Source organism: Scedosporium apiospermum (genome assembly GCF_000732125.1).
Source record: "Scedosporium apiospermum strain IHEM 14462 chromosome Unknown SEQ_SAPIO_0098, whole genome shotgun sequence".
NCBI lineage: Eukaryota > Fungi > Ascomycota > Sordariomycetes > Microascales > Microascaceae > Scedosporium > Scedosporium apiospermum.
The window spans coordinates 976,723-1,001,219 of NW_015971799.1; the positions used below are offsets into that span (position 1 = coordinate 976,723).

Consider the following 24,497-nt stretch of genomic DNA (forward strand, 5'->3'; position numbering starts at 1 on the left):
CGGGAAAAAAAAGGGAAATAAAAAAGAAAAAGAAAAGTAGAAAGAGAAAGGAAAACGGTTACAAGTGACTCTGGGGGCAGGCAGGGAAGAAGAGCTTGGGTGATGGAAAGAAAAGAACAGTCTTCGCATCTGGTCCAAGTACAGGTTTGACTTACAGAAGCTCGTCTCTCCATGACTTATATGGTACTGTTAGGGACGTATCGTTTTCATGGTGAGGGTATCAGACCACGGGCATCGACCGGGGTTTGGCACCCACGCTACGTCAGTTGGGGGAATTGGGGAATTGGGGGGAATGGGGATGTGGGATGCGGGATGTAGGATGGGGATGGGGATGGGGATGGGGGGTATCGTCAAGATTGCCGTGGCGGTCTAGCCTTTCTTCGTCCTTCCTTTTCTTTTTCTCTCTCTCTCTTTTCGCCCGTTTCTTTCCTTTCTTTTCGTTTCTTTTCTTTTTCCCGCAACCCCGGAAGCGGGTACTGGTGTACTGGTGGACTGGAGCGTCTATCTCGGAGTTTGAGCCGGATCGGAATTTTTAGCTGGAGACCATCGGAGACCAAAAGAAGGAAGTCTTTCCACCACGTTTTTTGGGCCCTTCGTAATCTAATTCGCAATTCGCAGTTCGCAGATTTGCAGATCCCACTTGCCACTTCCATTTTCCCATGTGCCAGACGCATAAGCGCAAGCGTTCGGGTTGATGGGAAAGATCGGGTGGGCGCACCCCGGTATTTAATGTATCCCCGATTAGGAATAAACGTACGTTAATGGACTGTGCTCGCTGTGTCCGTTTGGCCCGTGCATTCGCTGTGTGTTCTCTGTGTGTTCTCTGTGTGCGGAGCACGCTACTTCGTACCTGTGCACACTATGTTCTCTGCGTGTCCCACTGTCTCACTGTCCCACGGCTCTTTGTGCACTAATCCTGGGCGCTACCCTCTCCGCTACCGATGAGACAATTGTCCCGATGACGCATTAGCCGACACTGCCAGCCTTTTTCAACGTGCAACGCTGGGCGCACCTTGCGGGACCGAGGTTCGGCGCCCGGTTACGTCGAATGGGTGATAGTCTTGTTCCTTTTCCCCAGCTTCTTAGTTTGGTCCCTCCCATAAACTCTCAAGGGGCCTCGGGAAACCTTGACCGTGGCCCTCTTTTTTAATATTGGAGTTGGGGTATCATTATCCTCGTTAACCTCTTTTCTCCCCATCTTCCAGTCTCCAGTCTCCAGTCTCCAGGTCCCCTACTTTTCGTATTCTCCCAATTGCTCCCGATTTGTGTGTTCTGGTGTAGATAAGTTTTATTGTACAAAGGAGAAGAGCCGTGTCTTATTCTTATCCGCTGCTCAAGGACGATCAATTTAATCCACTGCACGTGCACGCATTAGATCCGACGGCAATTCTTCTTCATCCGCAGACTACAAACAGAGCCTCAGCGTCTCACTCTCTCACTTTTTTTTTTTTTTTTTTTCTCGGGGCCAACCCCTCCTCTTCCTCCCTCATCCTCACAATGGCTGCCCAGTCGAAGCAGGATCTCATCTCCCCTTGGGGACGCGCTGCTGCCGGTGCGACCGGTGCGGTCCTCGCAAATGCCCTGGTTTACCCCCTCGACATGTAAGTCCCCTTCATTGCCGAGCTTCGGAGGAGGCTCTCAATGGCGCCCCATCTCTCCCACTTTCTTCAACTCACACCTGCGCCTTTAGTGTAAAGACGAGACTTCAAGTGCAAGTAAACCCCGGCAAGGAGAAGAAGACTGAGAATGGCGAGGCGAGCAAGGACGACGAGCCCCATTACAAGGGCAGCTGGGATGCCATCACCCGTATCGTAGCCGACGATGGTGTTTCCGGCCTCTACGCCGGCATTGCTGGCGCCCTCATCGGCGTCGCCTCCACCAACTTCGCCTACTTCTACTGGTACTCCATCGTGAGGACGCTCTACCTCAAGTCGGGCCGCGCTTCCGTGCCGCCCTCGACCCTCGCCGAGCTTAGCCTCGGTGCCGTCGCCGGAGCTATTGCTCAGATCTTCACTATTCCTGTCGCCGTCGTCACTACCCGCCAGCAGACCCAGCGCAAGGATGAGAGGAAGGGTATGTTCGAGACCGCGAAAGAGGTTGTTGACGGACCCGACGGCATCACCGGACTCTGGAGGGGCCTGAAGGCTAGCTTGGTGCTCGTCGTCAACCCCGCCATCACCTACGGTGCCTACGAGAGGCTAAAGGTCATCCTGTTCCCTGGCCGCACTTCTCTCAAGCCCTGGGAGATTTTCTGTACGTTGTCTCCCCCACTGTAAAGATTTTTGGCTTTACTCTTTCTTTCGTTAGCCGGCTAACATTTCGTCATAGGCCTCGGCGCCATGTCCAAGGCCCTCGCCACGATCGCTACCCAGCCTCTTATCGTTGCCAAGGTCGGCCTCCAGTCGAAGCCCCCGAAGTCGCGCAACGGCAAGCCCTTCAAGAGCTTCGGTGAGGTTATGAAGTTCATCGTTGACAACGAGGGCCCTCTCGGCCTGTTCAAGGGTATCGGCCCTCAGATTTTCAAGGGTCTGATTGTACAGGGTATTCTCATGATGACAAAGGAGAGGTTCGTCTACCACTTCCCCCGATCACCCCCATATTTTAATTCGGGTTATATATTAACAACCGGTTTCAGGATGGAACTTCTGTTTATTCTCTTGTTCCGGTACATCAAGTCTCTCCGCACTAGGCGGTTAGACGCCGCCGAGGGTGTTGTCTTGAAGAAGGTTATTTCATAAGTCGCTGTACCGGTAAACCCCCGTACATGCTCTCGATACCCTTAGAAACGATAAAGTGCTACGTGTCTGCTACGACCGAGCGAGGCGCGCACCCTGTTGACTTGGAAGTTGGTTCGGTGGATCTCACCGACCGCTGGCGCCATGAGTAACGGCCAGACCCTACTGTACGACCAATGAAGGAGGAAGGTTCCGTATATGACTGGAGGTTAGACGTTGGGTTTTCAAAAAAAGATGTGTCCTTCCGCATTTATTATATATGGATCGGTTTTTTGCGCAGTTTCTGTTATTTAGTGAATATAGACTGAAATCTCGGAAAAAAAAAAAAAAAAAAATTCCCTTTTCCAAAGTCCTTATTTTGGAATTGTGAAGTGGAGGGGGATCGCTTCACTCGTCATCTTGTGATGGAAAATGGTTCAATGAGATGCCGTGCTGCTCCGAAGCCTGTCCGTTCCTCTTCCTCCTTTGAAATCACGTGGCGTGAAATCCTCAGTGAAATATTGACAGCTGTTGGCAGTTGTATTTTGTTGCACCCCGCGTCTTCGTGTTAGGGCAATGTGGGAAAAATTCCGGCCCACACACCCTCATCTTTCCCAATTCCCTTTGCCCAGCTCGGATTTCACTACCTTCAACGTCCAATCTCATCATCGACAAATCCACGGTCTTTACGCCCCAAGGATACCATCGCAATCTCTCACAATGGCGAGTGAGTGGTTTCCCCGAAGAGATACGCCCCGAGAAACAGTTCGAACTTTCGTGCCGGCATACTTACAAAATGGCTTGAATAGAATCCAAGAACTCGTCCCAGCACAACCAGTCGAAGAAGGCTCACCGTAACGGGTATGTCGTTTTGAGATTCCACAAGAGACCCATATGCGAGCGCTTCAACGGACAGCGCAAAAGTTTTTGAAGTGAGAAGGGGACGATGGCGGGCTGACCTTTTATTCCCTTTTGTGTAGTATCAAGAAGCCTAAGACCCAGAGGTACCCTTCGCTCAAGGGTGTCGACCCCAAGTTCCGACGTAACCATCGTCATGCTCTTCACGGCACCATGAAGGCTCTGGTATGACAGCTCCCCCCGACAGAAACCCCGAGATTTGCCGCGAGAAGTCCAACGAGCTCTTGGGCGAGGAAGTTTTTGTTTTGCTTTACTAACAACCCCAAAGAAGGAGCTCAGGGAGGGCAAGAGGACGACGGCGTAATGCGATCCAACCACCGACAAGAAAATAAAAGAAATTTTTAAACGATCACCGCTGGCACTTGTCTTTTTTTACCAACCCGAAAAAAAAAAATCCCAACCAAAAAACTTTCGAGACACGAACGTACTTCTTGAGAAAGGGGCTGCATAAGGAGAAATTTCACAGGCGCAAATGGGGCTGGACGAAATGGGAAAGGGAAGGCCAAGGTCGGGGCCATGTCCAACGTACACTTTTTTTAGATACGAGGAATGAGCTCTAGGCGCGGAGCCAGAAATATACCATGGCCGTCTCGGCGGTCTGTCCAATACATTATAGATTCCGACCGGTCTCTTTCCCAGCAGAGGTGCGGATCTTGTTTGTGTGTTTGATGCGTCTCTCTGTGTGTGTTGCTGCTCGAGGCGTGAGCTTTCCAGAGAGCTGAGTGATTTCTCGTGGCTGGTTTATTTCAAGAAGCTTCGATTCTGATGCCGGAGGGTGTATCGATATGGCTTTGTTACACGACACATCTAAGCCACAGGAGGTATTAATCTAGACCCCGAGAAGAAGGGTCACAGCGGTTGACAACAAGTGGCCGACGGAAGGTCAAATGATCTTCTGGGTGCGGCACGTCGCCTTTACCTTTTTCACTCAGCTTGAAACAAGATCATCCGGTGCACGGCAATTCATTCCCTATGTGACGTACGTCTTTGCGGTTGCGGGAGGAGAGAAAGGGGACAACTAATAAGCATGGGCTCGGGAGTCGTCATCACGTTTCGCCATCTACGCTACACTTATGCTTTATGGCTTAGGATCGGCCCCCGAAGGATTGCGTCTACTGTACAAAGTTAACTGGGCAATCGAGGAATATAGATCGATTCGCGAGTACTTCGTAACAAGTGCTAATTGGAGCATCGAGTCAGCATCGAGGTCAGGACCTACTGCCCCTTAATATACAGATGCCACACCAGTAAGACCTAATAAGATGGAGACCAACTTAAAGAGCCGCACTCGAATGCGCCAAATCTGACCCATCTAATTACTTCGTAGGGGAGAGACCAGCTGCAAAAAAGCAAGCACTGCCACTTGGATATTTCCAGTGTTTCGTATCCCGCGGCGTTAGACTTGCCCCAAAACGCTTCCAAATCCAAATCCAGGTACCTGATGTACCAAGTGCCGGGCAACTTTTTCTTGGTTCCCGGATGTACATTTGTTTTCTGAAGCAAGGAAATATGGGACGAGAAAGGGACCGGAGATCTGCACCGTGACAACAAGCGTTTTCAAGAAACCATCTTCAAACGCATGAGGACGAGCGCAGCCACAGAAATAGAAAAGGGAAGCAAATGAAATTGTTGTAAGGGACAAATTCTACGCGAGTCCAGGGGGAGAGATCACAGTGCGCAAGACGGCAGATCCTGCGAATTGGGAAAACGTCAGCTCTATGCACGTCTCACGAACACCCGAGAAGAACGCGGGCAAGTATTCTATGCGACTTGCTCAGCGTTTGGAGGACTAATTATGAGCTCGGTTCCGTGCAGGCGGGAGGGAGGCGCCGAGACATTCGACAGGAGTCGAAATCTATCAAACTAGATGCATGCCGTGCTGTACGAAGTATTTGATGGACGAGCCGGAGTATGCACATGTGGTTTATACGCCAGACATAGGCAGCAAACAGGCGCGGGCCATTGTCCAGGTCATTCCCTTCTTTTGATGGATAAGAGTGGTCATTGATGCAATATCAGTCCGTCGTATTGGTGAGGGTGCTGTTGGCTCGTTATGAGAGGCGAATGATGGAGCTGAGGGCTACTTTGTAGAGAAGGGCAGCTTCAGGTTCAAGCTGACAATCAAGGAAACATTCGATGATTGGAACACGATCGAGGAGCCCTACTTTTAGATTTAGGCCCAGCTCTTTTCAAACAACCACTCTTGGACAATAGGACAGAAACCGGAACATTCCCAAGCCATGGCGACGAGCGTCGATACTCGGCTACTTGATTACTTGATTACTTGATACGAAGTACACAGCGGGCCTCGATGGGAAGGAGCTAATAGGCGGTGATTCGGAGGCTGTTGGGTCCAATGTTCTTTCTCTTCGCGGAGACTTGGAGCCCCTGATGCAAGCTGCGTCCCACTATTTTCAGGTGATTCATCGGTCACTGGGGCCTTGATCGGTTATTCACAAACCTGTGCCCTCCCATTGATTTCCATTGAACTCAAAACCCTCGTCGAATCAACAGCCTGAGATCAACTGCCTGAGATCAATTGATCGTTGTTGGCGTTGGATGGGCTGGACTAGACCTTCCCTCCCCTTCCGCACCACCCGTTCTACAGGGTACATTGTACCTTGTACTTCTCACTGAACTTCGATTCCACATTTCTGCCCTCGCCGTGTTCGTTCAGGTTTCTCTCTAATCCTACACTACAACATCACTTCCTCGTCCGTGCCCAGCAGCTTTTTTTTTTTTTTTTCTTTTTTCACCCTTTTACTCCCGAGTACCTTAGTTTTCCCACCCTCTGCCTGGAAGCAGCCAGACCCGGAAATTCTCCTTCTCTTGAGGACCTCTGCTCCCTTGTCCAGAGCTTCCAATCCCTTACCTCTCCTCCTCTCCATCACCTTCTCACCTTTCCCCCCATTTCCCCCTAATCCACACTCTTTTTTCCCTCCGCCAAACCTGTGGTGTGGCCTGGTCATCTTTTACCCTTTCTTCCTGTTTACCTTTGTGCGTTTATTTAAATTCGTTTAGTCGCATCGAACTGCTGACAGCAACCGCCTGCGGGTCCGGCTTGTTTCTACTCTTGGAGATTTTCCGTGCCTCCTGGCAGGATTCCCAGCGGCCTTGTTTCAGCCTGTGATCATTGTCATCCGCCCTCAGTATTTACGACTAACGATCCCCTTCCCTTCCGCTACCGACCACCATAAGGCGGCCTTATCTCCGATACTTTCGCTAGTTTGTGCAAGAAGTGCGGATAGCGAAAACCTTCGAATCACCCTCCGTCCTTTCTGCCCCTGGACCCGGAACCCAAATTCGGTGGGACGCACACACAAGAACATTCGACGAGAAGCGAAACTAGGCAAACCGTCAGCTTTGCCTTCCCCCTCGTCTTCCTTTGTTTCAAAGGAGGGAGTCTTTCTACCTGCTCCGACGGTAGCAATTCGCGTCCGAAAATCCTCCCATTCGAATCATCACCTGAGCCGAATCGCGTTGCCCACCCGCATTTGATCGTATCCGTCATCTCGCCGGTGGACCTCGCCTGTACCCCACACTCAGCTCGGTTTCGATACAGCGCGGCGAATGCTCTCTCGCCTTCGGGATCTCTAACCAAACCCCCATCCACTCGGTCGAAGAAACGAATCCATCGATTCCGTATCTCGTCATACACGACAACGAAAATTAACCGAAGTGACTAGATTTAGCAAGACTCTGCTTCGGGGTCACTGTGCCTTAGCCAAGCTCCCATCTCGCACGACGAACTTGGTCAGCACGCATTTGGCACCCCCTCTTCTACTTCTTCTCTCCACGCCGTTTTTAATCTTACCCACCCACCTCTCGACAGCCGGCTGACACCGTTGTCGTAATCGCAATGCTCAACATGTCTGGCGCTCACATCCCCGGCAACCGGAACAGCACCCCCGAGGTGAACACTGTCTCCTCTCTCAGACCCCCTTCATCCCGTGCTGTTGGCTCGAGCCACCTTCGTGCGTCCGCAGACATGGCCGCCCTAACCGGATCCAACATTTCGACAGACCGCGCCCGACCCTCTTCCGACTTCTACGGTCGTGTCCAGCTCGGTCAAGGTCAAGCCAACATAGAAACCGACCCCCAGCAAGAGCTTGCTCAGCAGTGGCTTGCCGATATTGACCAGTACGAGACCACTCTGGAGGAGATGGCCGCAGCCACCCTCGATCAGGACTTCAAGGATGAACTCAGCGCTATTGAACAGTGGTTCCGTGTCCTGAGCGAAGCTGAGCGGACTGCTGCCCTCTATGCGCTGTTGCAGCAGACCACGCAGGTCCAGATCCGATTCTTCATCCAGGTTTTGCAGCAGATGGGAAAGAACCACCCCATGTCTGGTGTCCTGTCCCCGACTAGCTTTGACAAGGGTTAGTTTTGTTTCTTTGGCAGTTTGCGAATGGTTTACTGCCACAACCCCGCCTGCATCATTGTTCCTACTCGCTACTTGTGCCGTTTTTGTCCATTCTTGCTAATACCTCATACTTTCGTTGTAGATCCCATGTCCAATCGCTTGAACGATGCCATGAGCAAGCTGAGCGTTGACTCTGCTCGAAATTCCATGGTCCGCCCCACTGCCGCCGCTGGAAAGAGGCAGTCTGGACTCGACCCCTCTACCATCAATGCCATGTTCCCCGATGCCGCCGCCGCCATCGCGACCGAGAAGGCCAAGTTTACCCAGCAGACGGGTAACCCGCCCGCCTCGAACCGCAACAGCACCGTGGCTGGCCCTGTTGAGACGGATTCGGGAGCGCAGAACCCCTCTTCGCCTTGGCCCATCAGCAACGAGGCTGCTGGCCAGTCGAAGCCTGCTACTTCCTTGCCCCCCATGGGCCAGTTTGTCCAGCCTCAGCCATCGTCTGGGCTTCGATCTCCGCGCCCTCCTCAGCTCTCTAGCAACAGTGCGATCCAGAGCACGACGATCACGGCCCCCGAGGTTTCCGCGTCCGACTTGCCTCTCTTATCCCCCTACACAGCGGGTAGCGGTAACTGGGCTAGCATGGTGAACACGCCACTGGTGGCTAACTTCAACTCCGCGCAAGCCAACACGCAGGCGGACATGGTTGCCAACGCGACGGCGATGAAGCTTGCGGCGCTTTCTACTGTGAACAACCGCTTCGCTCTCGACGACGTCCGAAAGTATCGCAAGAACAGACCTAACGATAATATGCAGGGCCCGAGCAATCCTCCCGGCTTGAACCCCAACCCTCAGGGTGTCAACCTACCTAGTGCTAACGTGGTTATGATTAACGAGCACGGTCAGGTGGTCAGCCGCGAGCATATGATTGCTCTCCAGACTCAGCAGGGTCTATCGTTCGGACAGCGCTCTCGTCCTAGCTCCCCCGGAATTGCCATGCAGGGCACTGCATTCCCCAACGCCGGCGTTCCTTTCACCTCTCCGCGCAACAATGGCTTCCTCAGCGCCTACGACGGTACGCAGTTATTGGGTAATGCCATTCCTCCCGTAAACCTCGGCCAGCTAGGAATTGGTCTGCACGAGGGTTATCTCTCGGACCATTCGGATATGGTGCGCGGCAGGTCGCCCCGAGGCCGGCGAGGAAACTCGAAGCCACCAGAGGATCCTACCGACCCTTCGCTTCTCCAGGATATCCCTGCTTGGCTCCGCAGCCTTCGTCTCCACAAGTACACTGAGAACTTGAAGGATATGAAGTGGACTGAATTGATTGAGCTTGATGATAAGGCTCTTGAGGAGCGAGGTGTTAATGCGCTAGGTGCGCGAAGGAAGATGCTCAAGGTATTTGAGCAGGTCAAGGGTTCGTACTCTCTTTCCACTTTTCGCTTTCCTGTTGAACATGACATTGTATAATGGCAATGGAAATGAATGATGATGCTAACCAACTATGATAACTATAGATGCGAAAGCTGAGGGCAGGATCGGATAACTAGTTTGATGATGATGTGTTATGTTCTCTGGGGATGTTGTATGATATCCAGCAGAAAAGGAGAATGCTACAACATGGCCCTTAGATACCATTGAGTTTTTTTTTTTTTTTTTTTTTTACTTGGGGGGATCTTGTACACAAATCACAACTACACAAACACACACCGCAACACTCATGCATTCATATTCATGTTCACATCTACCTTTGATGTTGGGCCCCTTCGATTTTTGTCCAGGCTCCCAAGGGTTGTGAAGGGTATATATGGTGGCTAAGGGATATCTCTGCCCTCGATCAAACAAAAAAAAAAAAAAAGAATGAAAAAAGAGAGAAAAAAGCACACTCATGTCCATCCAATTCTTTCCAGGATTTCGTTTCAGCTAGGATGTGGAGGAAACATATGGACGGAGTATCGGATGCTTTCTTTTTTAAAACTACCCCAAAATCTGTTCTGGTTTCTTGGAAGTGTCATTATTGCCTACCGAACGCCTACCGGGAATTCTCAGGTTTCCTTAGGCATATACATTTTGCCGTCTAGGATTGAGGTAATAATAGAAGAAATTGACGTTCAAAAGATCAAGATGAAAGATGCAGAGCTCGGGTGGATGTTGTGCGGAGTTGTTGTGTAGTGTCGAGATATCAATACACCAGATGCATTCGAGCTTTGTAAACATGACAAGATGAGGCTTGGGATGAAGGAAATGTCCTCGACTCGACTCCCTTGATTCCTGGACTGGGCTGCAGTTTTATCCGTTTCACGGACTTTCGATGATCGGATGTGCATGCGTCTGTCGTTGACTTCTGGATATCGAGATCTTGACGTCGACTGCTTAGTCATCTTTCCCGCCATCGCCAACCTCAAAGTACTTCATCTTCATATTGTTCAAGCTTCGACGGCGAATGAAACAAACACAACCTTGAATCGGATCAAGATTACCTTTATAAGCCTGACGCCAGTATCGAAAAGGCCATCAGAACCAAACAGGGCTCTTCATACCGCTCGTATAGATTCCCGCGGCGGGTTTCACGGATTAAGCTCCCGACCACTTCGCCGTCACTCTCTTCCTCACCTTGCCACCAGCCCACCAGTCAGTCTAGCTCACTTGACTATGTTAAAGGCCACTCTGTGAGACTTAGTAGTAGAAGTCCCTCAGAGCCGAGCCACCAAAATGGCGGGCCTATCTCTACAGAGCTTTGGGCTCGTGCCTATGGATGAAGATATCGCCCCCGAGTTCCGCAGACATCCAAGCGCTCATGACGGGCCAAGCCCAGTCAACTATGCCGTCCTGTACGTATAACCTTTTCCCGAAATTACCATGGGGACACACCCTCCTTTGCTAACAATCACGCGAAACAGCCAAGATGGAGACGTCGCAGACGCCGACTCCGATGTCGAGGACCTAGAGCAAGACATCGAAAAGCTCAACGTCTCCGTCCGAGCCTTCCTCGCCTCCCAAAACGGCGTAGCCCCCCGCCCAAAATCCCCCCAAGCAGGACGCTCCGCCCCCCGCGGCCCGCGAAAAGCCGTCGAACCCCGCGGCGACATCAAGGCGAGGCTCTTCAAGGCCAATAGGGCCTTTATGATGGGCAACTACCAAGAGGCCAAAGACCTCGTCTTCGAAGTGATCCGGATCAACGCCGAGACGCACCAGGCGTGGACGACGCTTTCGTCCATCTTCCGCGAGGAGGGTCAGGTGGACAGGGCGCTCATGTCCATGGTGTACGCGGCGCATTTGAGGCCCAAGGATGTGCAGGAGTGGCTTAAGTGCGCTTCTTTTGCTCTTGAGGTCGCTGAGGAGAACCGTGGGGTTGATTTGAATACGGCGCGCATGTGTTATTCTGCTGCTGTGAATGCCGATCCGAAGAATATGGATGCGAGAGTCGGGAGGGCCATCGCTTGTCATCGGCTGGGTCATATTTCGCTCGCCATTGCCGATTACAAGTCCGTGTTGGCGCAGAGGCCGTTGGATTTGGAGGTTATTAGGAAGTTGGCGGAGGCGTGCATGGATTCGAAGAATGTGGCCACGGCGGCTGCGGCGGCCGTTGATGCGTATGATCTTTACTTTGGCCATGTCGACGCCTTGCCGATTACCTGGTATGATGTTGGCATTTATACCGAGCTGTTGGCTTATGCTGGCCGGTACAGGGATGCGATTGCTAGGCTCAAGTCGTTGTCTCGTCGGCTTCTGGGCCGTGCGGAGGACATGTTTTGGGATCAGTTGGAGATTGATGATAGGGAGTTTGACGAGGGCGATGAGCGTCGGATGGAGCTTCCCGAGTACGCGACCGCTGCTCAGCCGGGTCCGATGGCGTATGGACTTGGACTGCCAAGAGATTTGCGTGTGCGTCTGGCTATTTATCGCCTTTCGGTCGAGGACTTTTCAGAGGCCTTGGTAAGTATAGAACCCGAACCCCGAGATAGTATTATTACTATGTATCCGTTCTGTTTACTAACCATCATCGAAACAGCATCATCTGAAGTACTTGGATCCATCCCGAGCGGACATGGTGGCTGATATGGCTGCTTTTCCATTCTTAATCCGTGACCTCGCGGGTCAGCTTTTCGAACACGAGCTTATAGCCGAAGCCCAGGCATACTATCAATTCCTCCGTAGTCTCCCCGACGAGCCGGATGCCCTGATCCTCCTACAGCTGGGACGATGCCACCTGCTGAAGGGAGAGTCATCGGCCGCAGAGGAGTGTTTCCTTGCAGCGATCGAGGCTGATGTCGACAACATCGACGCTCGTGTAGAGCTTGCTAATCTCTACTCTACCGCCCACGAAGACGAGGAGGCTTTGATTCTGGTCAACGAGGCCATGACCTTGCAGGAGACACAAGCCGCCCTAGCCGGTGGTGCTGGCGCTGATAGGGACAAGTTGAAGCCTGTCCCGCTCTCGCGGAGGTCGTACTACCTGCACCGGCCCAAGGGCGCCTCCGTCCGATTCAAGGCCAAGCCGTCCGGAGTTATCCCTACACGATACCGCCCCAAGAGGCTGGTAGACCCGGACATGAGGCGCCGAGAGGAGATGGAAAGGGCCCAGCGGCTATCGACGCAGTACCTCACGGTACAAGATCTGAAGGCCAAGATCCGCGAAGGGGACGAGGGTCTCGTCCCCGCGTGGATGGCGGCTGCGAAGGAGCTCATTGACGATTTTAGGTCCTACCGCAAGTTTTACTCTTGGGATAAGTACCTCAAGTTCTTGGGGCGGACGAATGCTACTTTGCAGCAGCGCGAGGCCGGGCAGCTCTCGAATCTGGATGTGATTGCAGAGCGCTTGTCAAAAGGTAAGGAAAAGATTCCTACTTCTAATCGTGCATGGGGTCAAAATTGCTAACCCGATTTATTTTTCTCAGCTATCATCGTACCTCAAGCGCCTGACACCCAGGATGGAGGTCTCCGCGATACGAACTTTAAAGAATACCAGGGTATCTCCTTTGGGAACTGGCTTGATTTGTTCCTTGACTACGCGCTTAGCCTTGCGGCGACGGGGCAGTATGAGGAGTCGTACCGGGTGTGTGAGGCGGCTAAGGACTCTACGGTCTTTACTGTGTCGGAGGACAATGTCTTTTTCATCTACATCACTTGGGGTAGTAAGTTTTTTTTTATATCCTAATCGCGAGTTGCTGACGCCGTGTTCCCCAATGCTAACAACAACAGCGTGCGCCATCTACGCCGGCGACGAAGAAACCTGCGTCTCCATCTCCCGCCAAATCATGCGCGACCACGTCCTCTCCTCCGACTCCTTCCGCCTCTTCTCCCTCCTCTGCAGGCTCTGCCAGAGTTCCATCTCCTGGTACAGCTCGGGCCCCGCGCAAAAGTTCATCCTCCGACAGATCAAGGCCATGGACGCCGCCGTTACAGCCTCGGGGAACGCGCCGGCGGGAGCTTCCGGCCATACGCATCTTGACGTGAGCCCGTTGATGCTTTACGGGCATATTCTTTTTACGTCTACAAGCTACGTCTACGCCATCCGTAAGTTTCCCTTTCTCTCGCCCTTCGCCCATTCCTCCCCTGATTTCACTAACCAATCCCAAACAAAAAAAGACTACTTCCTTCGCGCCCGCTCTCTCGACCCCTCCAACCCCGTCATAAACCTAAGCCTAGGCCTAGGCTACATCCACTACGGCCTCAAACGCCAAGCAGTAAACCGCCAATACCTCATCCTCCAAGGCCTCGCCTTCCTCCTAGACTACTACTCCAGCCTCGGCCCGCACCGCTCCGACGAGGCGAACTACGGCCTCGGCAGGACTTTCCAGCTCCTGGGACTTCAGCACCTCGCTCTCGACTACTATCGGAAGGTACCCCTCGAGGTCCTCGCGCCGCGGACAGCCGGTGAAATGCTTGATGAAGGAGGTGATGAGGTTGACGGTGTGACGGGGAGGAGCCAGCATGATGGCGGGAGGGTGGTGAAGATGGCTGCGGCGTTTAATATGTGGGTTTCGTATGTTCTGAGTAGGGATCTGGAGGCTGCGAGGGAGGTGTTGAGGGCTCTTGTTTTGTAGAACAAGGGTAACTGGCTTTTTTTTTTTTTTTTTCTTGGGAGAAAGTTGGCGTTGAGTTTTGATTGCTAGATACCCCCTTAATTTTCTTCACCAAAAATGAGGTTCCAAAAGTGTTTCACGGCCCATATTATGACCCGTTCTTGCGTGTGTAGATGTCAGGATGGCGCTTTCAGTGGGCCTGACTACTGGCCGTTGTTCAGGAATAGAATTCAAAGTTGAGAAGAGTACACGAAATCGACCTACTACACTGACGCCGAATCCTCACTATATTCCGTGTATATCTCGCACCTAATTTTTTTCGACTCTAAGTCCCGAACAAAGGAGAGTAAGAAAAGAAGCCACATCACCCTGTCTCATTAAGGAGAGCCTCGATCCCGAAGACTGATGATGGTAATCTCATCACCCGGCCGTAGCTACCCCTTCCGGGCCATGTAGGTTTTCACCCTCGAATCTTCCCCCTATCCCCTGTATATCTTGCAGATGCCCAATGCAAAGCGAAGAGACACTCGCGAAAACCACTCCCACCTGTTCCATAAGAATCAGCCGGCAATAGTGGACAAAGAAGGCAGTCAACACATTAGAAACATAGGACACGTTAAAGAGACAGAGAGAACAGAGAACAGAGAACAGAGAACGTATCAGAACCAAATCCTCCTTTTTTTTATTCGTCATCTCAGGTCCGTAGAAACGGCATGACCATCGTTTATGCGTATGCTGGTACATTATGAACATAATGAGTAGAAACACCTAGAAAATGAAAAGGAAAAAAAGAAAAAAAAGAAAAAGAAAAAAAAAAAAAAAAAGGAAAAAGACAACCCAATCCGTAGGCCATCGCTATGCACATAGACGCAATGTGTTGGAATGTGTAACAACTCCCAATGACAGAGGAAATGTAGAAGACAAAGGAAAATAAAGAAATAATACCCGACACCAATGAAGACACACACCCCAAGCCGTTCTCATAGTCGTACATGTACATGGCTAGCACATAGTAAAGTGTGCTGGCCTGGCGAATCTCTGTTTGACATCCTCCCCAAGTCGTGAGACATACAAGAGGGAAAGAGATTGCATTTTTAGTCGTTCATAAAAAATCATCTTCAAGTGTAACTCTTGCGCCAAAAGAGGAAAAGAAAACAAAACTCATTAGAGGAATTCTAGCTGACAGTCATCACCTGCATGCGTTTTGGACCCATGGTCGTCGAGGATGATGTATCCATGGACGTCCGGCTGAGGACCGAATTATTGCTTCGGCTATGAGGCAACCGCCGCGAGGGGCTCGAGGGGGGTTCATTAAACACTCGAGTAAACGCCGGGCTGCCGTCGTGGCGAGGTGTACGAGCAGGGCTAGGCGCAATGGGATCTGCTCTGCGGACTAGCTCGGAAAGCATGTCACGAAGGTCGCCGGCTCGCTTAACAAGAGCCTTGAGACTTCCCGTGTCGAAGTGCACTTTGTTGTTCGCTTGTCCGCGAACCGGCGTCGAAACAGAGCGTTGCTGCATGGCGTCCATGACCGTCTTAACAATCCCGGAAACGTCATCAGTGCTACGCGTAGCCCTATTCTCGGGTGTCCGCGGAGCGTCGGGGAGAGAACTATCGTCGGATAGGGGCCAACTGCCGCCACCCCCGCCGCCGCCAAATATGTCATCATCGGGGATGACTGATCTTCGTCGGATCGAATGACGCGAGCGAACCACAGTCGTCTTTGACATACTAATGTCCGAAAAGTCTAACGAGGCGGCGTCAAACCCGTCGTCGTTAAACCTATCACTGATGTTGGATGGGATCTCCGTGGGCGGGGACGAGGAAGCGGTTTGAGTACCCTCCATGGGTTCATCCTCGTCGGGTGAGGCTAACGCAATGATGCCCTCTGCTTCCTTCCAAAGACTGGCATGTGGGCCCCCAAGCATGTCCATATCGCGCCCGTGTCGGCAGAGTCGCTTAAGGTCATTAACCAGAAGCGAGAGTTCTCGGATTTGGCCCGAGTGAGCCTTGACGCTGGATTGGGATGCTTGGATCGGTTCGGGGACGACGAAGCTTCTGCACGAATCCTTGCCTGTAGTCAACTCGGTAGGGGACTCTTCAAACTCAAAATCGTCACCCCAATCTTCGCTGACGCCCTTGCTACCCAGGCCCCAAGTCCCAAATTTAGTACTGGATGGTGTCTTTTGGTTCTCGATTTGGTCATGGACGATGGGGACGCTCTGGCTCCTAACATGGGCCGCAATGGGGCCTCTCCTAGTGACGGCCCTGCCACCCCTAATGTCAATGTCCTGCTTACCATGGACAGTCTTGGGCCGCAGAGACTGGCCCTCGCCGTCCTGCTTCTCATAAACTGCTGGCTCGCTCCAATCAAAGAGGTTGCTGAGGGGTCGCTCTGTCATTGTCGAGTTCCTTGCTTCCGAGTGTCGGTTGCCACTAATAGATGCAAGCGCTACCCGAAGATTGGGGTGTATATTTCTAGCATTCACCACGCTGTTCTTCGATGGTGGAGATAGCCGGTTACTGAGGACATCATCATCTTGGTCCGTGTAGTCGTCCCTGGTCCAGTCTTCGTCATCATCGTCGAGGGACAGACGACCAAAATCCTTGTTCGGGAGTGAGTAATGGTTGGTGCTGCCTCCCAGGGTAAAACTATCATTCCTGACAATTGTTGCTGGCTCCTGGAGGCCGCCAATGTTGTGGGTAAGGCGGACGGGCGTCAAGGCACCTTCGTCATCCTCTTCCATGATCCTGTCATGCTCACCATCCCAGTTTCGAATTAGGACCTCTTGTATCGACAATCGCTTAGCCTTCGTCTGTCCCGCAGTGCTTGGTGGCGACTCATCAAACATCGACTCGAGAGGCGTCTCGGTAGACCGTACGCGACCGGAGGCCACGGTTCTTATCGAGTCAAAGATCGTATCACTCTTGAAGTCCGTGTCATCATCGTCGCCGGACGTAAAATCTCTGCCGTCGAAGTCGGAACTTGTCAAAGTTGGCGATCGATGAGTCCGAGACAAGCCTGGAGGTACCATGGAGCTAGAGGCACGAGAACTTCCGGACGGCTGATGAGGTCGGATAGTGGGCGAAATGGCGCCTACGGGTGAGGGCGCACCCGAAGCGGCACTCAATTTCGTCAAGTCAATGTTGAAACTCGACAGTCGGGAAAGAGGAGGCAAGGGAGAGGAAGTATTTCGGTTCCTAGCCTGGGCAAGCGTCTGTTTCGACGGATCGACGACGTCATCCGTCGTCTTGCTCTTGGCATTCGTCCGAGTCAGTTTCCCATTGGGGCTCCTCTCCTGTTGGGCAGGATCCGTCGACACTGGCGCAGAAACATGCCGTTTACCTCCTGGCTTCGTCGACTCCGATCCCCGCTTGGGGCGGCGAATGCTACCTGACCGCATAATCCAATTACCCGGGGACGAAAAGGTCATAGAAATGGAACGTTTTGCCCGTTTCGAAGGAGTATCCTCGGGGGTGGAATTCGAGGAATCCGTGGATCGGCCGTTTGAATCATCAGCTACCTCTGGTTGCTCCTCCTCCGCGCAATCAGGACCACGCTTTTGCGTGGGAATAGATGAGATGGCACCCGGCTGCGTTAGGTAGACAGGCTTTCGATGACTATTATTAGGAGAAATCCGCTTCACCAATGTGGAAGGGCCTCCGTCGTTTGAGCGCGACGAGATTCCCTTTACACCAACCTTGACGAGGCGGGAGTGGAAGAATGAGATCCACCCACGTGGGGCAGGGGCCGGATGAGTTAGAATATGATCCCGGTCAACCGGCGGAGAGAGGTCGAGTCCCGGCAACTGCCGGTCGAAAGAGAACTTCCTCGGCGAGCACGGCGGAGAGGTTAGGTCGTTGTTACCCTGCCTTGACTGTCGCAACGTGGCCGATCTCTGGTGGCTCGTGGCCGGGCGGCGGAGGCTTGGGAGATGTGTCTTGGAACGGCGTCTGGACTGGGGATCGCTGTAGTTGGCGTGCGACGGTGGGGGTGGACGCTTCACCAACTTATTAGGAGGAAGGGGGGTTATGACGTCTGAGGGAAGAAATGGAGCAGAAGATCCGTGGGAGAAGGTCAATGACTGCGTATCGGGCCCGACACTCGACCGGACACTAGATGGGCGAATGGAAAACCGTTTTATCCACGAGCCATTGGAAGATAGTGAGTCTCTAGAAGATTCGGCAATCGGATGGGTCGAGTAATCCCCCGGCCGGTTCAAGGAGAGACGCCTAAGATGTCCTTGTTTCGAGGTCAAGTGAGGATTGGGCTGCCTCGGTCGAGGGGGGGTCGAGGTCGAGTCGGTGAGAGAGAAGTGGTGGGGGAGTGTGTTGTAGGCTTTATCCTCTGCCGCAGAAGCCGGTGTGTAGGAGCTGGTGCCCGGTCTCGAGAAAAGAGAAGCACCGGCGTAAGCGTACTCGGGACCTTCGCCGGCCAATGTAGATTGCCTCTCGTTCGTCACTGTTTGGTCGGTGGTCGAATTCAAGTCGGCGGGTTGGCTGAAGACTAAACCGGTGGCCGCAGCAGCGACAGCAGTGCCAGTTCCAACAAGCTAAGCAAGGAGGAGCGAGCCTGAGTTAGCAATTGAAGTCAACAGGCTGTATTGGAGCTTGAATGAGGAGGAATAGCTCAAGACGGCAGTTGTAGGGCAAGCGGGGGGAGGATAGCAAGAGAAGAGAATCTAAGGTGGGCATGAAATGCCAGAAGCAAAGAACCAAAAACTTTTGTGGTGTCTAATTTCCTGCGAGGCAAGCATTCATTTCTCCAGAGAATTGAGATGAGAGCAGTCCAGGGAGAACTGGAGAGGAGCAAGCCAGAGGAGTGATTCAGAATAGACGAGAAAAAAAAATAAGCAGCGCAGGGCAAAAAGGAAGAAAAAAAAGCACTGCATGCTAGGGCAGCAGCATGATCCACCGAGTTCGACGGGTGTTTTGAGTCCCCAGCCAAGGACACTAAATGCAATGGGCAGGAATCCACCCTGGGAGATCAAGTCCCGGCGCGGATAATTCCAAAACCAAGCAGGTAAATTGGTAGAAAAAGATGATCTGAAAGGAAATCAGGGAGACTCACACTTGGAATGGCCTGCATCTTCACTCTGGGGAAGAGGCCCTACTCGGAGGAGGTATGACGCGAAAGGAAAGGGACCATGCGCGCGAGCGATCGACGAAGGTAGGCGGCTCTCTCCAGATGCGATGGCAGAATAAGCATCGTTCTCAGGACATTGTCAATTTCCCACGTCCGAGACCTAGATGAAATTTTCGCGTGTCGGGATCGGCTGTCGATGTTGTTGGGGATTCGGGAGAGGGATCTGCTGGATGACGAGGGAGAAGATCCAGGCAATGGGGAGGAAATCGAAGACCACCGCCGCAAAACACCCTGGGTTTCTGGGGTTGTTGTTTACTCGACCCGTCCCTTCCAAAATTCTAATCCCTCCAAAGCTGGGGCGAAATAGGGAAAGAACGAGGAAGGCCCAGAAGAAAAGGAAAAGAAAAAAGAATTGGTCTCCGAGGAAAGAGACACTCGCCCAACGGGGAAAACAAAGAAAGAAACGGAAGGAGTAGCAAAAAAAGAAAAAAACAAGGTGGACGGAGAAGAAGTAGAAAAAGTGTATATAAGAGACGAAGAGGAATAACAAAATGCTTGGAAGGACCGAGCGGATGAGGGAAACACGGTTAGAGGCAGATGTACGAGTCGCAAGTATTGATGTCAAATTACTCCTTGTGTGAAGGTACAATTGTATGCAGTATTTGGCCTGGTGTAATTGTACGTATTGAGTACCAGTATTCGGTCTGCGTATGGGTATGTAGGTGTTGCGCGGTACCGTCCCGTCTGGGTATTTTGGCAGCAGGAAGGGGGGAGGGGTGTGTGGGTGGGTGTACGCTGTATTATTAGCTTGAGGGGGAAGAAGGAACGAGCCTCTCAAGGAACTCGAAGAACACGGTAAAATTGGTCGGTGGCTTGACGGCAGTGGACGGAGCAATCGTCAAAAATACTACATACGATCTTCAACTCAGACGGAGTACGAGCGAGGTACGCGAGTTTTTAGTGGCATTCCATCCAGAGCCAGCGCATCGATTGGGGATATGAATCCTAATGACGATAATGATGCATTGAATCAATTGATGTACGAAGTATGTATATCGACAATGTTCAGGTCAACGAGCAGCTGTGTAGGGTGAGGCGAGGTCGAGTAGCAGTACTACACAGCAAATGTACTTTTGAGAGACAGGCACGCACCGTCCAAGAGCTCTGCTGGTCAGGCCAGGCTATGTGGGTTGGTCGTTTCAGTCAGTGCCCTGAACCAGAAACCGGGCGGGACTTGGCCCAGGACATTGGACGGAGTCTGGCACTTGGAGCCCTCGTGCCCAGTACCTGCGCAGTTACGACCCCAGGGGCGCGCACCGTCATCGACGCAGTGCATGCGAGCCTGCACACTCCCTACGATTGTAAGCCTGGGCGCATTTGTAGTGGATCAATCAGAAGCACTTTCAATTTTATTCCAATTTTACTTGGTCCGATCAATGCATCTAGCCCTGTCAGCCCGTGTAACGCGCCAAATTACCTGATGAGAGTGGACAAAGTCGATCCTGCTAAGATTGGTGTTTCTCGCCTCATGGAGCCATCAAATGGTTAGTGGACTATTAGCCTGCACGAAAAGAAAAGACTCTGCAGAAGACAAACATGCAATTCTCGCCACTATTAAGTGTCAAATGGGATACGACCGAGGATAGGGAGCAAAGGGCTTTCATGGGGGTATTGAGCATATAGAGAAATGCCTACTATATCCGACTCGGTCGCTCATTGTGCCGTTGAGGCAGACTGCTTCGCCCAAAGATAGGCGAGCTCATCCAAGTCTTGCCGATGTCCTGGATTAATTGCCCCGATTCCTCTGAATCTCGGCCCCGCCAAGGGTTAGACTTGAACCTCCGTTGTCTTTAGCCCCCAAAGGTTTCTACGAAGGAATTTCCAATCATTCTTCACTGCTTCAGAGCTTAGTGGACACCCTAGAATACGTCCAGACAGGGACAGGCTAGCTCGCTACGAGTCGGTTGAGACGGCTTACTGCTTGAAGCTGTGTCGCGTCGAGACAGATTGCGTCAGAACACTGGCAGAGAGAGTCCAAGCCTCCAAAGGGCACCAAGGTGGGTACTGAGCATTTCCAGGCGTGCCAAGTGACAGAGGAATTATTTAGTTTAGCACACAGGCGTCAATTGCAAGATCAGTGCCATTTTGTGCTATTATCCATTGGCTCCCATGTTTTGTCGGCTTCACAAAGAGTGAGATCAGGATGAATCTGATACTCATCAGTTGATCAACATTACTCTGTACGTATTCATGCAGGCCTGCTGTTAAGGGAATGGTCTGCGAGAGTGTCGCAGGCAGGCATGCAAAGGAATATTACACTACTTCGTACAGCAGAATAACGGCGACGAGAGCAAATCGTACGCAACCGCCGAGGTTGTCTTGGGACAGTCTCACAGGGTCTGTCCTTGTGAGCAGAAGAGACTCAGCAAAGCCTTGGAGAAGAAGAGGAAAAAAAGTCACAAGGAGACCGAAGAATCAGGGCACAAGGCACTGAAGACGCTCCGACACTTCGCAATTTGACATTTCAACCTTCTTTGGGTCTTCGTCTGGGGTCCTGCAGTTGCTGTGTCAGATGCCCATTTCCACGGATCCACCGAATTGGCTCTAAAGATGAGAGAGGCGTTGTTCCAATCCCACCCAAGGAAAGACAGACTCGTATCTGTGCGTGGATAGGTTATGAAAGAGTGGAGGGCTCCTTACGCGCTCGCTGCGTTCCACATGCCATTTGGGGCCAAGACACCCAGTCGTGGAGAATTTCGAACTACCGGCCCCGACTCTTCGACTCCTTCGTACACATTGAGCGGAAGTGTGGATGAATATTCGACCTGTCGAAGGCAATTGGCGAAGCAATGTACACACCATTAGCTACTTGGTACTCACGTATAGGATGGCTGCAATCCGGCTTCGTACGCAACTCTTAGAGTCATTCATCAAGCGTTAAACCGAAACCCACTTCCGCTGGTTCGAACGAAACCTGTGGGGAACGAGATTTAGTGCATCATACACAGCGGTACTGGGGCATATCAGAAACCAGAGATGCTATCTGCAAGGATGGGTGATCGGCATTATTCTCCATGAGAAATTGTGAGACTTATTACCGAACAGGATCCAAGATGAGAGGGGGGATTAATGAGAGACAACTGCAACTCAGACAAGAATACAAAGGACATCCCCTTGCCCTGTTCGTCTGTTAGTCGGGGGTGGGAACGCCGAAACGCCTATTAGCTTGCGAGGATGGACTCAACTTGTCGAAAATACTCGCGGAGACAAATTCCTACTCCGACCGAGAACCATGCAAATCGACACAAGATCCTTGAAAATTGCTGGACAGCTTTTACCAGGATAAGGCGGGACAGAGTTGCTTCTGCAGGGATGATGGCGGACGCCGTCCATCCATGATCCTCCCATGTTTCCAGCTCTCCCCTGTTCCCTGATGTGCGATGTCGTTTACCAGATTCCGCGAGTTTCGGTACAATTTTTTTTTTTTTTTCATCTTTTTTCATCAATTGATGCAGGCGAAGTCGAGATACTCCTTCGAACGAGGTACTCAGCAGTCTCAAGATGTGTCTCCTACTTCTACTCGCAGCCACGTACACACACGACACTTTTTTCCTTTTTTTTTTTTTTTATTGCACGTGCACCGGTCGTCGCATCAATCGCCAAATACAACCAGTTTCACCATAATTTACTCCGTCACCGAAGCGCCCGTGTCACAAGAAGAGCAGCAAAGTATTTATGCCAAATATTGTCCCAAACGTACGAAGTATATGTAGTCACCTGGAGCTGCCTCAAAAGATTATCCCCAATCCTCCCTCGTACAGCGTAGATCTACAGTGCTATCGTCTCAACCCAGTCAAGATGCACCATGGTCCTCCCCCCAGACAGGAATGGAGGTGGCAAAGCTTGCCCGCATCACTAGGCAGACCGCATTGAGATAAAGCTGCTGTATGATGACGATATATTTGAGTTCAGCTTGCCAGATTCCTCATGAACACGCAATCAATCAGTAACCGACTCGATCGGCACTACGAAGGAGGTTACCCCAAAGCTTGCAGAGTAGATTGAGTCAAAGAGAACTCATGTCAATGTCAATCAACAACGCATCCCCATAATCTTTCTTGACTGGCTCTGCAAGTTGAGGTCCACCGGCCATAAATGGCGGCCCCTGTTTTGATCTCTCAGAGCTGAATCTCTAGCTGTTTGATCAATATCAAAATAAACATTCGTGGTTGTCAAAACAAATACGAAGTACGAAGTCGTCGCTGCGTTTCCTGTTTGCTATCAAGCTGTGCAAACTGCAACCGACTCCCGACGTCGGTTCGGCATCCAACCTGGACGTGCGCCCGGGATTGAAGGACCCGACACGACGACAAATATCACCTGGAACCCGCTAATATATTGTATTACACCCCGGTCCACGACCCATTGACATCGTTATCTCGTGAGCAAACCCTTGATTCAAACAAGTATCAACTGGAAGATGATCAATGTAAAAACCCAGTCTCGAGTCATACGCGGCACTCGCTTCAAGTCCAGAGGCTCAATTCCAACAAAGATCCCCGAATGATTTACATCCGCATCAGCCCATCGCTCGAGATATTGCCCTCCTAATTTGAACCAGACTTGTCGAAGACGGCGGTCACCTCGGCACGAGAGCGGCTTGTTATTACGAGCCACCTGCAGCACTTTGAACATACGAAGTAGTGGAGTTTACCCTCTTTCGCCAAAGACTGCATGAGATCTGTCTGGGCGTAGTGCTTGCAAGAGTGAAGGAGAGTTGCTTTTTTGTCCAAATCGGGGCAATCTTCATTAAGGGAAAAAAGAAAATCCTTCGTCTAGTACAGGGAAGGAAAATGGACGCTCAGATGGTTTAATATACCATCTGGTCTCGCTTCCCCGCAAGGAAGCTTGGGAACATCGATAGATGCAGTGACCCGTTGGACACATTGCTCGTCCTACAGGCGGACGGCAGGCTCTCTTGGCTGTGCCTGGAAACTCAATATCCCACTGTAGGTATACACGTATTCATCTCCTGGAGCAGCACAGGATCTACTATCCTTGCACCTAGTAGAAAATCCATCTTTTACCAAAACCCGTCAGCTTGACAGTCGGTCTTGTCGTAGGTCTCCATTACCCTGTTCTTCAGACGCGGCCATGGTCTCGGGTTTTGACAGCGAGCTAGCAGGATTTTGCATTGAAAAACATAAAGCAGATTGGGACACGCGGTCTTCCCAACGGGCCTCGCCAATGCAGCCTTGGGAAGCCTATTTCTCTTCCCATTCTTCGATTATAGCCTATGCGTGTGTGCGTTCCCGCAAGGAAGGGAAGAATTGATGGGAGGAAAGGCGAGGTGTGACAGGGTGTAAGGCCGGATCTGGGACGAAAAG

At 51.7% G+C, this 24,497-nt stretch overlaps 4 protein-coding genes across 4 annotated transcripts; 3 read left to right on the forward strand and 1 right to left on the reverse strand.

The window, feature by feature from the left end:
* Positions 1-1,497: 1,497 nt before the first annotated feature.
* Positions 1,498-2,887, forward strand: SAPIO_CDS5412 (uncharacterized protein; the record flags this gene model as incomplete). Its single annotated transcript, XM_016787746.1, has 5 exons — positions 1,498-1,601; positions 1,691-2,253; positions 2,329-2,566; positions 2,636-2,726; positions 2,795-2,887. 5 exons carry the CDS (start codon positions 1,498-1,500, stop codon positions 2,885-2,887), a joined length of 1,089 nt encoding a protein of 362 aa, XP_016642761.1.
* Positions 2,888-7,491: 4,604 nt separating this feature from the next.
* SAPIO_CDS5413 (Protein VTS1) lies at positions 7,492-9,544 on the forward strand (the record flags this gene model as incomplete). Its single annotated transcript, XM_016787747.1, has 3 exons — positions 7,492-8,011; positions 8,138-9,415; positions 9,516-9,544. The coding sequence occupies 3 exons, from the start codon at positions 7,492-7,494 to the stop codon at positions 9,542-9,544; spliced, it is 1,827 nt and encodes a 608-aa protein (XP_016642762.1).
* A 1,166-nt stretch (positions 9,545-10,710) lies between these two features.
* Positions 10,711-14,045, forward strand: SAPIO_CDS5414 (Uncharacterized protein; the record flags this gene model as incomplete). The annotated part of the gene is made up of 6 exons (XM_016787748.1): positions 10,711-10,829; positions 10,899-11,934; positions 12,011-12,827; positions 12,897-13,133; positions 13,201-13,515; positions 13,588-14,045. The coding sequence occupies 6 exons, from the start codon at positions 10,711-10,713 to the stop codon at positions 14,043-14,045; spliced, it is 2,982 nt and encodes a 993-aa protein (XP_016642763.1).
* Positions 14,046-15,199: 1,154 nt separating this feature from the next.
* On the reverse strand, positions 15,200-19,113 carry SAPIO_CDS5415 (Uncharacterized protein; the record flags this gene model as incomplete). The annotated part of the gene is made up of 2 exons (XM_016787749.1): positions 15,200-18,577; positions 19,096-19,113. 2 exons carry the CDS (start codon positions 19,111-19,113, stop codon positions 15,200-15,202), a joined length of 3,396 nt encoding a protein of 1,131 aa, XP_016642764.1.
* Positions 19,114-24,497: the final 5,384 nt, after the last annotated feature.